The following is a 17,046-nucleotide window of genomic DNA, read 5'->3' on the forward strand; positions in this document are numbered from 1 at the left end:
CAATGAGGAATGAGATTGACTATATGACTTATCCAACTATGGATGGCATTACTTCATTTTTAGTATTACAGCATTAATTTACTTCTGTTTGTTCGGCTGCCTGTCTTGAGTCTAGTAAAGTCAGCTGACCTGGCCTTAAGCAGGCTGGTAAGGTAGACACAGTCTCAAACTTAATGAATCTAACAAACGCACTGCAAAATATACCTCTGTCATCACCATGTAAAAAAGTCTGTCTGCTAGAGATATTTAATAGGGGTTTGGTTTTTATTTTTTTTTGAAGGAAGACTGCGCCAACATCCTAAAATGTATCCCATATTATATGGGAAGGAAGTGAAATTCCCCCCACTCCTCCTTCCCTCTGCATCTCAATTAGCCTCCTCTATAGAAGCAATACACTTACTTAACGAACGCCTATGGCAGCATCTCAGCCTGCTGCCTTCGTACCTCTGCTCACACGACCTCCCCTCCTGCACTTGCTAAACTCTCCCTGCACTAATAAGCCTCTGCCCCGAGGGCTTGTATGAGTCCCTGCCAGGTAAGAGCCTCCTGCTTCCCCAAATGCCTCCCTTTGGCTGCCAGTCCTTCCCCTGCCACCATTTATTCCTGTTCCCCCAGATAATCATACATACTCATTTAGAAAACAAGAATAATATATACACGAAGAAGAACATACACAAAAACATAGGTAAAAACGAAACAAACCCCACTGGACAAAGGCTATGGTAGTTCAGAAAAAAAGATCTGTTCCTTGCACTTCTTTTTTTAATTCTCTAACTTTCCATCATGCTTTACCAAGCAACCTCTAAAGTGCCACTTTAGCAATATTCATAGCTACAGTACTGTGAAAGTATATAGCTAATAGTTATGTTTGACTTATAAACATCATAAATATTTATTTTTTTACATTAGAACAGATGAAACTGGGTAATTCTGCTGTGAAAGCTGACCGTACTATCACAACTCATTCTAAAAATGCAGGATTGAGATTATTTTTCTTTCAGCTACATTTTGATGGCTACGTTATTAGCATTACTGTTTTACTTCTGTAAAACTTTTACTTTCAACTACCATTGAAACAAAACCGTCTCCATCACAGGACAGGGTTAGAGCTGGCTGCCAACACAAGCCGGGCAAAGATGCTAATACATCTTTTTTTATCATCCTTTTCCAGTTTGCTGAAAACTCCAAGTTCTTAGGTGCTACTGAAGATTTGTGTTTGTGCTCTTCCAGGTTCCTGGAAAGCTATTCTGACATTCAGACCGAGAAGGCAGTGTTGAATAGCTTCAAACACGGATTCATTCTGCTTTTTTATTATTATTCCAATCCAATGGAGACAGAAGACACAGTAAAAGGTGTTAATAGTCCTTCCATTCCATTTTTGCGTCTGTGGCTATCTCCAGAAAGCCTGCTTCCCAGGCAGCCAGCTCATTAAAATCAAGATGTACTAAATGCAAACAGATGTGCAGCTATTATTGATGGTGTCTAAGCACCAGCACACGTCACCAACTGACACAGACCTGCATGCTTCACAGAAACAACCTTTTTATGGACTTGGAACATGTTTACAGCTTTTTTTGGGTAATAGTTTTTTCTTTAAAACCCATGGAGCTATGTAACAGTATGAAGAACAGAAAACATATTTTTGGTAAGCCCTTTATTCCCAGGCATCTTCAAATAATACCTTTAGCTACACAATATTCAGTACTCTCTACACACAAGGCAGCTCACATTCCTAAGCATATTCCTTGACTGGTGATAACCACAATTACCTGTAAAAAAAAGGATTATCTCATCATGTCTTCAACATGGATGAGCACAAGAGAAATAACTATTATCAGGCAGTTTGACTTTAGTTCTTCCTAATATATCCTATCACATTTCACATTACTGGTGATGACAATCCATACGTATTTCCATGTTTAAATAAAACATTTGAAAAGGAATATTTCAGTGCTCCTGTGACATAATTGGATGCCTGAAGGTTCCCCCACAAACTTCTAATATGTATCAACCAGGATTTGCAGGCAAACCAACAGGTAACTTCCACAGAAACAAAGAAGAATTTGAAGTCTTCCTTTGCATCCCTTTGCAAATATTTTATTGCTTTCTACACTTCTGATGACAAAGAGGAAGAAAATAAAACCACTAACTCTTATTAAATGCACCACCAATTTCTCTTCTGAGTTGAGTGTAGCCTTCACTTAGTTAAAAAAAAGGTACCAATAATACATTGTATTCACACAGTAAACAATTTGCTGATGGTGGTAGAAGCATCTCAAGAAAAAAGATAACTCAGGAAAGTTAGTCCTCTGTTTCCAGGGTGAAAGAGAAGACTTGAAATTGGCCACACAACTACCTTGCATATTAATAACAGTGGGTGGACAGTAAGAGAAAACAATACATGAAAAAAATAAAATAAAATAACTCTACCCCTAACCAATAAGGATTTGTTGCAATTTTCCATTGGCCTAAGAGACCGAAAAAAAATTTATACAGAGTGGAAAGAGGCCATTTGGTTTGATGCCTTCTTTGTCATATCTTGTATAAGAGAAGCCCTAGACTTTCACCCCAGGAGGATGCTCATCGCCTATATGGCCTCTGTGTGGTGCCAATTCCAGGGGACCTATAACCAACAGAGCACCATAGGACAACTCATATCACTCCTACTCCCGTTTAAAAACCTCTTCAAGGAGACATCTTTCTGTCCAATAACCTCCAGAGAAAAATTTGGAAGTGAAGGTATGAATACTGCCTCCCTCCTGCCCCTCATTTCTGATCATTGCATGGGACCAATAATAACATCTCCTAAAACAAAACACCCAGTTTGAAGATAATGAGACAACCTGCCCTAACAGTTTCCTGCTAGTTTGTTCCAGTCAAGGAAAAAAAAGGGGGCATAAGAATCACCACATTTCCAATTTATCTAGCCCTTATTTCCAACATAAAACCTTATTATAACTTTCTCTGATGGGCTGGAAATCTGTTTAGTGCTCCTTATTCTTTTCTTGCGAAGGCATTTTTTGTATTTGATCAAAAAGATGATGAAAAGATGGTGTTAACAGATGGGCTGAAGATGTACAGCCTGAGCTTTATATGCTCCTTGTTAGAAAGCTATTTTTTCCATCCTTTATGTGATTTCCCGAGTTCTTTTCATCTTTTCAATACCATTTTAAAAGGTGGACTCAACACTGATTGCAGGTGTAACATCTCCCCATGTAACTCATCACTCCAAGAACTGATGTTATTGGTCACCTGTCTGGCTGTCCAGACTAAGGGTCCTTTCACACAATTTCCTTCCTCCTCTGTTGGCTATTTTTCTCCCAACATCATGAAGCCCTCTCCTCCCTTAACTTCAATTTCCCCTTTAGGGTGAATTTCGAAAGGTACAATCAGCAGAATGATGCTCAACTCCCAAAACAGCCCTTGTGCTGTTGTAAAAGTCTTAAATCATATCCACTGCCCTGTTTTCTGTCATCTCTGGTATGCAGTGCCATTTTCATGGCCAAAATACCCCAACAATAACCATGCTAGGAAGATTTGCCATCTACCTTTGCATCTCTTCTGCAGCCCACACGGCCCTACAAGGACTTTATGCACAAAACCACCCAGGGTAAGCTGGCACAGGGCTCAGAAGGTCTCCAACTGACTGCCACTCTTCCAAGCAACAACGAATAATGTGAAATGAAGAGCAGGGAATCCCAACCTCTCTGAGCTCTTGGTAAATTATCTCTAAAAGACTTCAATTAGCCTTGTTAATTTCCTGGAATAACTGCCATGTTCTAAAAAGAAATAAACCCTCTAAAATAAGTGTATTAAGACAGGGACATTCCTGTTCCTCTCACAGCAATATTCTGCCATCTCCACAGGCTTTGAAACAGAGACACCAAGACTACAGAAGGTAAAATTAGCCCTAAATAGATGTTAACAGGTGATTTAAATAAGCAAAATAACCGCTCTTTTCCAGAGTTACAAATGGGCAGAACACCCCCATCGAATACTTCAAACTACTGCAGGAGTCTCAGGGAAAAGACATCAAGCTGCAAAAAGCACAAAAGAGAGTACAAAGTGACTTAACAGAACAAAACCTGCGCCCTCACCAACACTTTCTAGAAATCTTCAATTTGTGTTTACTAGTACATCCTTTGACTTATTTTGTGAGAACTAAAAGGGTCTTAAGTAGATGTCGCTGTTACTCCAGAATGGGTTTATACTGCTTAAACCATCACTACGCAGAGGGCTTATTTACTCTCCGGTTTTTGTTCATTTATGGCAACTAAGAATTGACATAAAATTGCTTAATAAATTTGCACAAATGCTTTTCCCTGTGAGGTCAGTGACCTTACTAACTCTGAAACCAGCAGGTAGCAAAGCAGATGCGTTAATGCGGTTCCTCACGTCTTACCTCATGAATAACTATAGAGCTACCACTGCTGCATACAAGTTTTTTTTTTTTTTTCCTTCAACATGCCAAAAAAGCAATGGTCTACTATCCAGATCCAGATATCTTGTTTTTAAGGGATTACAAAGCAGTCCCTTGCTGGTTTGGTTTTCACTGTTTCTTTGCTTTTAAAATTATTTTCCTCTACTTTGGCTCAATTTCCAGTCTTCAAAAAAAATGGATCCAGCAAAAATTATTAGTCAAAGAATCATCCAACCGTGAGGAGGAGGGAGAGGTCTGGAAACCCAGATCAGGGTGGGACAGAACGGTAAACTGGGATTCTGGATACATCTTCATTCATTTTTGTGCCTGCCTCCATATTATCACTCAGCCATGAAAACAAGCACTGAACACAGACACAAATGCACATCACAACGTTTTTTTCCTGATACTGAAAACAAGAGGGGATGAATGGGAGCGCTTCCAATTTCCATTTTGTTGTAGTTTACTTTCACAGCGTTTCTGAAGATGGTACTTTCATGAGGCAGAGCGCCTCAAAGATGCCCAGTACGACAAGCAAGGTTCACAAACACATCCAGCTGTCCCTTATCTCAGCGCAGCACTCACTCCGCTTCCACTAAAACAAAGGCTCGTTACCACAAAGCCACCAGCCCAGCCACTGTTCTGGCTAAGGAAGATTAATATTAAACATCAAAAGAAGAAAACTTTAGGAATAGTTAAAACTTAAGTTGAGCAACATATGGTTAACTGTATGAGTATTGCTGTATGTTGCTGTTAATAAGCAGTTTGCAATTTAAAAATATATTTTTTATATATATATATTGCAGCCCATATATCCCTCAAGATTATTCCAAAAGACAATTTAAAAAAAATCTGGTTTAGTACTTAATGAAAAGAAATGGACATTTATAGGAAGCATCTATCTGAAGTAATTTTAGTCCTCCAAATCTGAGTTCTGCAAAGGCTTTCAGACATATAGCAAAAGGTACATTCTTCAAGGAGTGCCACTTACTCCACATGTCTCATTCTGTGTTTGCATGGGATTAGCCTTTGGCTCCATGTCTTGCCTTTTTTGGTTCTGCTTCAGTTGGTTTAAAGAAGGTTTTGTCTGTGCAGCTCCAACAGTTTTGCTTGTCCACTGGTCAACCAGCTTGTGAAGGTCATCTGTGAACGTCCCTTTCTTGTTGTTACTGTTGTTGGCCTGAACCTGCAGGGTTGATTGCGGGAGTGGCTCAGGACACGTTACAAGACTGTTTGTCGAGGATCCTGGAAAACCACACACAAAGAAAGTTGAGGATGGCATCTCTGCTTCACCACTTTGCTCCTCAAACAGTTTCTCATCCACTGCAATTCAAATGGTGGCTTTTCAGACTTTTAACCCTCCCCCTCCTTTCTACAGAACACCTTTGCTTAAAGAAATGGTCCAAGTCCAATGCATTCATATTTTCTATCACATTATGTTACCTCAGCCACTCACTGTTGCGCCCACAACTTCTCTCTAGGCAAAATTAATGACTCAGAGAGAAGAAACAAATACAGTCCCAATAACACTGACATCCTAAGGCTTAGAAAGTCTCTTCAGAGGAGGCTACCATGAGACAGTGGGAGGCAGGATATATTACTTGCTAAAACTGCATGCATTTAAAAATGAATTTACTGTTTATTTTACTTGCATAAGTTTATTGTCCTCCTGGAAAAATGTAACTGTCATATAGATTACAACTAGGGTTGGCTACTACGGCTCAAAGGCTCCAGGAACCCACAGTATCTCTCAATGATGTTAGGACCATTTACTCTGCCATCTGCATGTTTTTTGGCCAAAAAAAACCAACATCAGGACCATGAATGTACAGAAGAAAGAGGAGAGAGGAGGACACAGTGGGTGTGTGGGTTTTTGAGACAGAGATAAAGATACAGAACTTTTGGTATAGATAAAAGCAGATAGGAAGAGTATTGACAGAGATTTAATTTTATATGTTCACTTATTTCTAGAAGAACTAGGAAAAAAAAAATCTGTCCTTTTTATGTGTTGATAACTACAAGTCTGACACAGCAAGATCAGCAGGGAACAGCAACTGAAGGTGCCTGAATTTGACCTAAGCAGAAAATATAAAATAACTTTTCAGCTAACCTATTTGACATAGTGAAGATTTGAAGTAAAGACCATCTCTCCAAGCAAAAAGTTCATAGAACTGTAGTAAAATTATTATATAAGCAAACATGAACATTCAGTCTTCTTTTTTCTGTTAATCAGTTACCAGCCAATGAAACCGAGTAAACTAATTAGTCCTATGGTTATATAAAATACATTAATAACCTTTAAATGATCATGCATTCAACCTGCAACATAACTTCTAAGTGAATACTGCTCATTTCCTTTTCCTTTGCATGGGGGAAGGGACCAGTGAGGAAAAATAAGTATTTTGACAGGAAAGCTCTTCAATTAGTGTTTAATATTTCATGCAGCTCAACAGGAACGAGATTGTTTTAAGCTATAAATTCCTCCAGCAGAGAACTGCAGTCATATAAAGGTGTGTATTTCAGAAAGACAAACACTGAATCCAGTTTTCTTGCCGCATGCGTGCACAGTCTCACACACAAAGAATACCACAACTGTCTTGCAGCATGCGTGGTTCCCAAGACATCACAGCACATGCAGTATTATGAAAGTATCACAATTTATACAGTCTAATTTCATACCAGTATAAGTGCATCAGCTCTATTTATTAAACAACTAGCTTTTAGTACAAAATAATAAAAAAAAAGCAAAAAACATCCCATGCCATGAAGGAAATACTGAGAAACAAAAATGGGATAGTTACTACTACTGTGATCTTTGCCTAGACATAGTCGTTTCAAGGTGGACCCTACAAGGTAAAACAATACAAGACATACAGAATTAGGTAAGACTAAACACAACAAATCTGACGGACAAGCTTCTGTACTTTTAAGCAATCAAAAAGTAGTTATTTTGCAAGAAAGGACAGACAAAGTCAGCAGTTCAGGTGAGTAAAGGAAGTCTAAATAACTGGACAGCTCAAACCTTTCTTAATGTGCAGCCATTCAGAAGCTTTGAAAAGTACAATAGCATGCCAAAAGCAAGGTCTCATGACTTAAAGATGCATTTGTTTGGGGTTTTGGGTTTTTTTTGGTTGGTTTTTTTTTTCTTTTCTTTTTTTCCGAATTGCCTTGGCTTCCTAATTGGAGGTTTTGATTCCTAGTCCATTTATGCAGGAAATGATGTCAATTCAGTTTGTGATAGGAGGCCAAAAATGCTTTCAGGAACAAGTCAAGCTAGTCTGGCTGCAAAGACAAACTGTAAAACAACCCTAAAAGTCCTGTTTTACAAGTCCAAAAAGATACATTGTTCTGCAGGTCTGAGGCCAATTGTTTCCAAATACTTTATTAGTAGGATTTGTGTCTAAATGTGAGATTCTGAACTTCAATTGAAAGTAACTGTGAATGAGTTTCCCTTATGCCTTGTCCAAGTGCAGAAAAATAATCCAGCAGAGTAGCCAAGTTTTCATTTAACCAAACTACATGTTTTTTTCATTATTATCTCATTACATCCTTCATCATGATTTTACATATTCTGTTGGATAGATAAGAGTGCCAGAAGTGTATTGAGAACCCTACTTGACTGTCAGATCTTGCCAGACATAAGCACCATTTCTATTTGAGTGCCAAATTTCCTGAAAGGTATTTTGGACTTGGTAAGAAGAATATCATTATGGTATGGGAGGAGATGAATATCTGACATGGGGCATGGCAAGTTTATTGTGAAGAAGCACTTGAAAACATGAGCAAAACCAGAGAGTGGGGCAAAAAGCAAGATACAGGATGGATATGCTTTTTCTCTACAGCAAACCAGTGTTGATATTTTATGTTACTGTGCCAGAAATGCAGCTTTAAACTCAGAGATTGCAGGTCCAGGTTGACATAGGCTCTGAATGAGTCTTCAAAGGAAAAAGGAGAGACATCAGTCAGAGACTGAGGAAGAGAAAGTAAAGAAAAGAGGGAGGGGAAAAAAGGGAGAAGAAATGTTTGTGTTTTGATATAGGTGGCATGAGGAGGAACAGAAGGATTGCTTTGAAAGATTTTCTTATTATTTCATATAGTTTAATGAGGTTTCTATGCCAGGAAAATCAGAAGGACATAACTATAGTAATGTCTTATGCAAGCATGACCAGGTTCAGTTTCTCATCTCAAAGCCTAGATAACAAATAAAAGTCACATTCACAACTGAACAATCCGTGTTGTATTTCTAATTTTTTTTCCCCTCAGATATACCTTACCTTGCCTATCTCTTAAAGTTAGCTAGCAACTCCTATTATGTAAACATCAATAGCAGTAATACTAGAATGCTATTTTCTTAACTATCCTGCAGCATTCTGATGTAGCAATAGGTAGTATTTGGCACAATATGTATGCAAATGAAAAGCAACTGCCTGCGAAAAATAAAAGCAGGCAGCTGACTACAGTACGTGCTCAAATGCATGTAAAAAAGTTTAATTACCAACCCCTCTGCTTCCTGAAAACTGAGTCACAAGTTTATATGCACCTCAGGTGCCAAATCAAACCTGGGGCCCCCATATGTGTGGAGAAGTGACAGAGAACAGTGATACTAGACAGATTCACAAAATACCCGTGTGAGTGGAGCCAACGTTAAGGAAAATATTGCAGGAGAGTCAATCACCAAAGAGAGAGCTATTTCTTCCAAATTGTATCACTCCAGCATGTTGCTTCAGAGATGAGAAACATTGTCTAAGTGGTGATATTGCCTGAAGCAGGGACTGACAATCACCGGCTACAACTGGTTTAAATTCAAATTCAAATTAAATTAAAAATGCACTTGGTAAACCTAATTCACCAGATTAATTGTATTACTTCTAAAATAAAGGTGTTTAATAGCTGTAAAGTTAAGGAGATGAATCATAATTAAGATTAATCTAAGACTGCAAAAGTTCAGCAGAGTGTTTTACCTCCAATTCCAGGTTTCTTATCTAAGAAATTAAGTAGCTATTATATCATACAGGACAGAAAAAATCCACTGTCCCATATTTGCACTCTAACAGCTGCCAAAAAGCTTGAAAGCTAAAAAAAAATTGAAATGGCAACAAATTGTTAGACCATTTCCATAATCATATATACACATACAACATATTAATTACTACAGACCTGACAAAAATTGCTTTACACAAGATTACAAGTCTAAGCCAAATGGAGTTTTTGAAAATTCCACTCACAATCAGCGCAAACTCTTCCCTAAGACGCCCTTGCAATTTAACCCAAGGAAGGAGCTCAGGCTAAAATTATGCTGAAGCCCATGAAAAATATTTTATTTCATGAAAAATGCAAAGGAAAAGCCAATATTGGACAGGGGGAACACATCAAAAAGCTGTTCTGGGAGAACACTGTGAAAGTGTTCAAGTTTGATGGATCTTGTAACCAGAGCAAGATATTTGTTAAAACTATCTTTAATGCATGTGAACATTTCTTTTTAAAAGCATGCTGCTAATTTATCTGCTAATACACTACAAGCCTCACACTGGAATATCCAAGCTCCCCAAAGGGTTGTTTTTCCTTAATCAAATGTACAGTTACAGAGCCTTTCTGAAAATCCAGCACAACTTTTCCCAACAGCTCCCAAAAAAAAAATCGCAGGGAAACCTTGACTTGTGGAATAGACCCAGGACCCTGAGCTGCCTGGACGCACCACCAAGCTGCCTGCACTGAACAGCCACATCCCAGCCCCGTACACCCAGCACTCACTCACCGCATGCCTCCAACACACGCCCTCCTTGCTCAAACATGCAGGAAAGATGCAAACATGTTTAGCACCTAGTCCAAATGCTTGGCTCTGCCTGCACACTGGGTCAACTTGTGTCCCCCTTCCAGAGGGAAGGGAACACAAGCCAGTTAGCATTCCCATCATCATCTAGCACTATTCTTCCCGAGGCCCATGGTCACGGCTGCTCTGGATACCAGCTTGATGGAACCACCAGCCATACGTCCTTCCAGCAGCAGTCTCAGCCCCAGCTGCCCTTGGGGAACGATGGGGCCACATGCAGCCCCATCTTTGTCCCTTCACACACACCCTACCAACCTGCTGGACTTGGAAAAACGAGCTAAAATAACCTCCTATCCCCATCAAAATGTACCAGTAATTCAGCTGTGGAAAACTGTCCAGCCACTCAAGTTTGACAGGCAGTATTTGAAACTAAGCTGCGCTCTCTGAGCAGCAGTGACTTTGGATGGATGTGTCAGGGTTAAGTGCCTGAAACTCAGTCCATCTCCTCGTATGACTCAGAAATGGGGGAGTGCAAACCTCCTCTCCGAACACTTTGCCCAGAAGAAACCGAGAAGAGAGCATATGGGCTGGGAACAGAAAGCAGTTAGTCGTGCCGAGTTATTTAATCATTGGGAAACTTCACGATTTGAAGGATTTACATATTCCCTCGGTTTCATTCACAATATCCATGCACCCAAACATTTTTAATATGCTGGTTTTTAATTGCCATCTCCCAGTCTTTTTGCATCCTACTGAATAGTAATTCTGTAAAAGATTAATGAAACAACTTCTGGGAATTACATGCGCAGAGGAAGAAACTACTATGTCCATTATAATACCAAATGGGAAAATTTGTGAACTGAGAATTCCCCTCAGGTTCTCAGAAAAAATCCCTGAATGCAAAATTGTCTCATTACTTCAATAGTCGTTAAAAACTTGCATGATAATAAATTCAGTATGCTGAGCAGTAAACATCAGTTTTCAAGAACCTGAGTGCTTGGACTTTTAGGGACCTCAAACAAAAAAAAATCAAGATTATTTTTTAAAATATTGTTTATTCATAAAATTAGGAGGAATGTGTTTGAGTGGTCTTGTGCCTTTGATCTGTACCACTTGGATAATGATGAGCAATGTAGAACTCCGATGGGAGATCTGAGATTAATGCAAATGAACAGTTAGTTAACCAAACATTTTCAAGAACATTATTAGCCTTTCTAATATTATATGTAAGTGGCCTATAGTACCTGTTCAGCACAACATATCTTTATTGTACAAGCAAAATCTGTTTGCCTAAAAAGCAGCATATATGATTGGGTAAAAAGGTCTTAATTTTTTAATTAAATAGCTTGATATCATTTGGTTGAATTGCCAATTACTTTAGAAGTCATACAAATAGGGTACAAATAGCAGGTGCACAATTATTTGAAACAAAAAATACTGGATCCTAGCAATCCATTTCAAAGTATCATCTGAAAATCTGATATTGCTTTTTACTTATTTATGCTTTGATGAACTGCTAATTGACTTCATCTCTGGGGTCACATAAGGTCATAAGAAAATAAACTGAGTAAAGTGCTTCAGCCAGATCAGCTTACACAAAAAAGTTGATGGTACTCTCCCTTGGAGTAACCAGATCTTCCTGCTGCTTACAAGTATATAAAAAAATTGCTCACTTAAGGTAATTGAAGTGACTGCATGGGGAAAAGCCCACCTAGAAAACAGATTTTGAAAGAACTAGCTGGAGCACTATTGTCTCAGCATTTCCACATGCAAAGAGCGGGTAAAAAAAATTAAAGAAAATAGAGTGGATATAAACAGTACTGTATATTGTGTTAATACAGCCCTTGTATGGAAGTTATACCCTTCAGTGACCTTCTAGTATTGTATCAGCTTGCTACATGCATGTCTTCATGGTCCAAACATGTGTGAAAGAGACCATTCGTCTACAGAAGGATGGATTTCTTTTTGTTGTCGCTGGAACCGGGACAGCAGACATGTATATTTGCCACATTGCAAATAAAATTACTTCAACATAAATCACATAAAGTACAAAAGCTTTGATAAGTCCAGGGTAAAATTTACCATAAGGCTATATAATAAATGATGAGATCTTCCACACATGCTTTTGGTGCCCAGGCATGAGCCAAAAGCAGTGCAAAAAAAGCTTTCATATGAAAAATTAATATAAATAAGGTGTGTTCATGATGATTACTTAAAAGAAAGATAAAAAGAAAGAAAAGATGGTTCAGAAAAAGGGGCATCCTGCCAAACATATTAGAGATATAAAACATGGAATTGGAAAAAGGGGGTAAAAGAAAGATGGACTGTGATAAAATACAAAAGAACAAATACAAACAGATGGACAAAGACACAGGTCCACTGAGGAATCTGGTACGAGGTTTGCTACTAGATTTATAGGTCACTCTCTCAGACGTTTGGTGGAAAACCGTCCAGCCTGCAAATGAATATAAAGGGAAGAAAACAAAGACACTTATAAAGTACAAGTAGCTGTGATCAGATGTCCTATACCATCAGTCAAATCAGCTTTGTTAGTTAAACATCCACATCTCCATTTTAACTTTGCCAAAGAGGAGTAAGTTATTTGACCATACACAAAGGATGCAATAACAGCAGAAGAGAACAGATAGATATTTCGTAGATTAGTTTGGCAGGATGTGCAATGAGAGGAAGGTATTTTAATCATCATTATAACTTCCAATATGCATGGCAACAAGATCAGTCAAAGCCTACGGAGGTGTGCAATACACAGAAGTATCAGAGGTCGGGACTGGGGAACACAGCCAATCTACGGTCATTTAGCTGGGACTCCAAAATCATGCACAAAGTTAACCCCTTAGATAAAGGAAACAAAACTTGGTTCTCTGGTTTTGGTTTTCTTTTTTTTTTTTTTTTCCTTTTCTTTTCCCCCCCCCTCCCCACTCAAGATGGCTTGGTAGTTTATAATGAGGAACTCTGGGTCTACCAGTATCAAGGGGCTAAAAAAAAACCCAAAATGAACCAAAGAAAACAATCTCCTATCCTTCTATATCTTTTTTGTTTTCCTTTCTTTTTTCTCAGAAATCTGTAAGGCAGACTCCAGAAAAGGTGTCAGTATAAAGACACTGCTGGCAAAAGTAAAAGGTATTTCCTTACTAAAAATTAGCATGCCGTCTTGAGTGTTGACTCTTAACACTTGGTAAGATACTTTACTTTTGTTCTTCTGACAATACTGCAACAATCTTTTTAAAGATAACCCAGTAATTTGGATTGTCAAAGGTTCATGTTCCTATATCACTAGAAGTGAAATCCACTCCTAAAACGTTCAAGCATAAGGGAAGCGAACTAATTTTAGCATGTGCTGGAAGACACGCCCAACAGCTGGTATGAAAAAATCACCTTGGCCAGAGCTTGCATTCACGTCACCTCCTTCAGGGCCTAAGCCGGAGCAGATGTCAGAAGACAAAGAGGCTTTGACAGAGCACGGCTGCTGCGTCTGAACAGCCTTCCCGAAGGTGGCTGATGCAGGGGAAGTTACTGCTGCCGCTTCAGGAGATCCAGGCTGAGTTTTAGTTGTTTCTTTGTGGGGTGAGTCTTTAGAGTCTGAAAGATTACCTGAAAGAGCAAACAAAAAAAAATACATGCAACGGCAAATGCTAGGAAACCACTGAATAAAAATGCTGGCCTAAAAATAGTCATTACTTTGCCACCAAGAGGAACAATGGTTTGCAGTTCTGAAATACTGTGTGAAGCACAGACTTTACAGATAGCCCGCACCATAAAATAATCTACATATACTATCGCTGATCCAGTTTCTCCAAGAAGCTTATGGAGTGGGTTTGATTTTTACGGTTTCTTTTCTGCATTTTTCACAAAGGCTGGAGTAGGACCTCACAAGGAGTGCTGCTGAAATAAAGTGAGAGCTGCAGAAGTGCCTAAGTAGGAGGATGAATGCACAGAACGACTGAGCAGAACATGTAGGTTTGCTCTCAAACATGAAAGGTGAAAGCAAGCAAATGGAGTGAAATAAGAAGTTGCTGCAAAGACATGAGGAACTCTTTATTTATAGCTATCTATGTATAGATAGATACACGTCTATATATATAAATATCTGTATCTATATACCTAGCTACATGGATATCTCAGGTAAAGAGGCCTTACTACCAGAATACCTTTGTAATCATTTGTTACATGGATTTATCAGCAAAAGCATCTAACAGTGGAAATGACAATTACAGTAACTATATTAGAAAGTGCCTGCCCTTGATCCCTGAGAAAGGACCTAGAAAGGCCAAAAAATGAGGAATCTGCATAGTCAAGGATGAGAAGACTCAGGCGTGAATATGGATTCTCAAAGATAATGTGAACTTTACACAGTGCCTCAGAAAACGAAAATAACACAGAAGGAATGCATGAAGGAAAACATGCACCACAGTAGCAGTCTGACTGAGCAGATTTCTGTTCTCTAACTGAAGGTGACAAGAAAAAAAAAAGGGGGGGGAGAATTGGGACATTTTATGCAGAAATAAGCTTAAATTCTTTGGACTAGGGTAGCACACTGATATGAGCCAAGATCCACGAGTGGAGACAGATGTGGGTTTTGTGAATAGACAGAGGGGAAAATGGCTAGAGAGAACCCAAGAACAAACTGGAAAATGAATGGACCAAGAATAACAGATATTCAGAGTATCTCATCACAAGGAAAGGAAGTAAAACCTATGCACATCAGCGAAGCAGCAACTAAAGAGGTATAAAGCATTGAACATTGCTTCAGTTCCTGTAGGCAAGAATACTCAGATTCAAGATGGATCACAGAATATCTTGCCTCTTAACATCTTTGCTTTTCCTATCTCAGTTGAAATCCTTAATTAAAAGCAAAAACTCTAAAACACTCTGTCTGTAATTAAGATTGATGCAATGAAATTCAAAGTGGACCTATGATGCAGTGACTTCGAAAACAAGGTTTGAAATACAGGGTTAATGCTTGAAGTGCTGCTGCTTCTCTAAATAACAGCATGAACTAAGTGGAAGAAAAATTATTCATATTCTATTCTAAATTTTGCTGAAGAAATAGGTACTGGGGTATATCAACGTTTCCCAGTTGAATTATATCTTTATACTTTCCAAAGAGATAATGACTCAAGACTGTACTACTGTTTGAAATATCCCAAACTACTTCAGGTGGTCAAAGAAGCCATCACAGTTTTATAAATGTTTTTACCTCCCATCCTTTGGGGGAGCAATTACAATCCAATCTTATTTATACAGCATCTTGTGGGGAAAAATAAACAACAACAAGATACAGCACATAATCAATAGAGGATAACTGCACCTAAGAAGTGCATACAAACATCAATAAATTGCATTTGGAGAAAGGATGAGAAAATGTAACCAGGCTGTATTCCAAATTGAAGTGGAATATTCTCTGCCAAGCATTGTAACCGATGCAGAGAAGGTATGTATGGTTCAGCACTGGGCAGCTGTAATAAGCCTGTCCCAAAGGAAGCCCACTTCAAAAACAGTTCACAGTATGCAAGCTTGGTACTAAAACCAATAAAAATTCAGCACCTTTCCTGCAGTCTGTGCAATTACATAGCAGAAACACAACCGACACAAACAACAGGCGTATGGAAAGCAACCTAGTGTACCTACTTGTGCTTGATGTTCCACTCCTGAGCTGCTGTACCAGAGGGTTTAATAGTTTTCCACCTTTCAATTTATTTTTGCTGGTTCTTCGGCGACGGCCGCTTGGTGGGGCTGAGTGAAGGAACCCCAGGTTGGGAGGAAGGGGTTTCCCTAACCGAATATACAGTGCCTCTATCTCATTCTTCTGTTGAGTCTGAAGTTCAGCAATTTCTTTCATATGCCTAAACATAAAAAATAAAGAACTCTGCTAGTGATGTATTTGATAAAACACCACATCTTGACAGCATAATTAGTTATAAAAAAAGAAACAAAACAGTCTTTGGTTATAAAACAACCAACTGCTCATCCAAAAGTATGTGAAGTTACAACAATCTACCTGGCAAATGTGGTGACTGACTTCTCAAATATTAATTTATAAGACAGAATCCTAGACAGCTAAAAAGATTTTCAACATCCTTAGTAAAAACAACTGATTTTGACACGAGATCTGACAGGAACTCCAAACTATTCCAGAATTTCTCTCTTCAAACCAGTGGCTTCAAAAAAGTTAACTCTCAAGGCATGTACATCAGTTTGAAGGAGTTCAACACGAAGAAAAACAAAAGTGCTCCCCATAAAAATGCCATTAGTACATGAATCATTATTTTATTTATAATGCAGATTTCATGATGCCATAAAGCCAGTTTAAAGGTTTTATATTACTGTAGTTCTGTTTTGAAAAGATGCATCATCTGTATTCAATAAAGCCATTATACCTTAAGATAAAGTTTAATGTTTTGGTTAAACTAACATCTAATGCTAGTTTTTACCCATCACCTGCCAGGAGAGAAAGAAAATGTTCAAATTTAAAGAAGCTAGCTCTCGGGACTGGCAGCACGACTCCTGCCAGGCTCACCCAGCCTCCCGCCGAGACTGGACTGATGACTTGATGAGAGATCCGATGGGAGGCGAAGTGAGGGTCTTACCTGCCTAACAGATACTAGGTTATCTACTGTAAAAATGAGTCTGGGAATAGCGATGGGTCTGTAGACCTGATAGTCTAAATGACCCTTGCAGAGAAGGGCATGAAGCGAGCACTATGGCAGCTGTCTACACAGGCATCCAGATTATTTTTATGCCGCCTTAAATAGCGTTCCACATGGGAACCTACTATCACATACATCATGAGGGCTATTGTTTGCTACCATATCAACATAGCTTTTCAGTAAGGAAA

At 38.7% G+C, this 17,046-nt stretch overlaps 1 protein-coding gene across 9 annotated transcripts in view; it reads right to left on the reverse strand.

Annotated features, from left to right (window-relative positions):
- WNK2 (WNK lysine deficient protein kinase 2) overlaps positions 1-17,046 on the reverse strand; it is a 116,768-nt gene that overhangs the window by 12,939 nt on the left and 86,783 nt on the right. For 6 of the 9 annotated variants that reach the window (XM_087743513.1, XM_087743512.1, XM_087743515.1 and 3 more), the window contains 5 exons: positions 15,840-16,054; positions 13,587-13,802; positions 12,547-12,645; positions 7,222-7,266; positions 5,412-5,665 (listed from right to left, as the gene is read on the reverse strand). In XM_087743513.1, the coding sequence (XP_087599639.1) occupies positions 5,412-5,665; positions 7,222-7,266; positions 12,547-12,645; positions 13,587-13,802; positions 15,840-16,054 (829 nt within the window). The remainder of the gene's footprint in view (positions 1-5,411; positions 5,666-7,221; positions 7,267-12,546; positions 12,646-13,586; positions 13,803-15,839; positions 16,055-17,046) is intronic. The other 3 variants (XM_087743516.1, XM_087743511.1, XM_087743510.1) reach the window with 2 other exon arrangements.

This window comes from Nipponia nippon, unplaced genomic scaffold (assembly GCF_047370975.1).
Source record: "Nipponia nippon isolate SJK-2023a ecotype South Korea unplaced genomic scaffold, ASM4737097v1 scaffold_9, whole genome shotgun sequence".
Classification (NCBI taxonomy): domain Eukaryota; kingdom Metazoa; phylum Chordata; class Aves; order Pelecaniformes; family Threskiornithidae; genus Nipponia; species Nipponia nippon.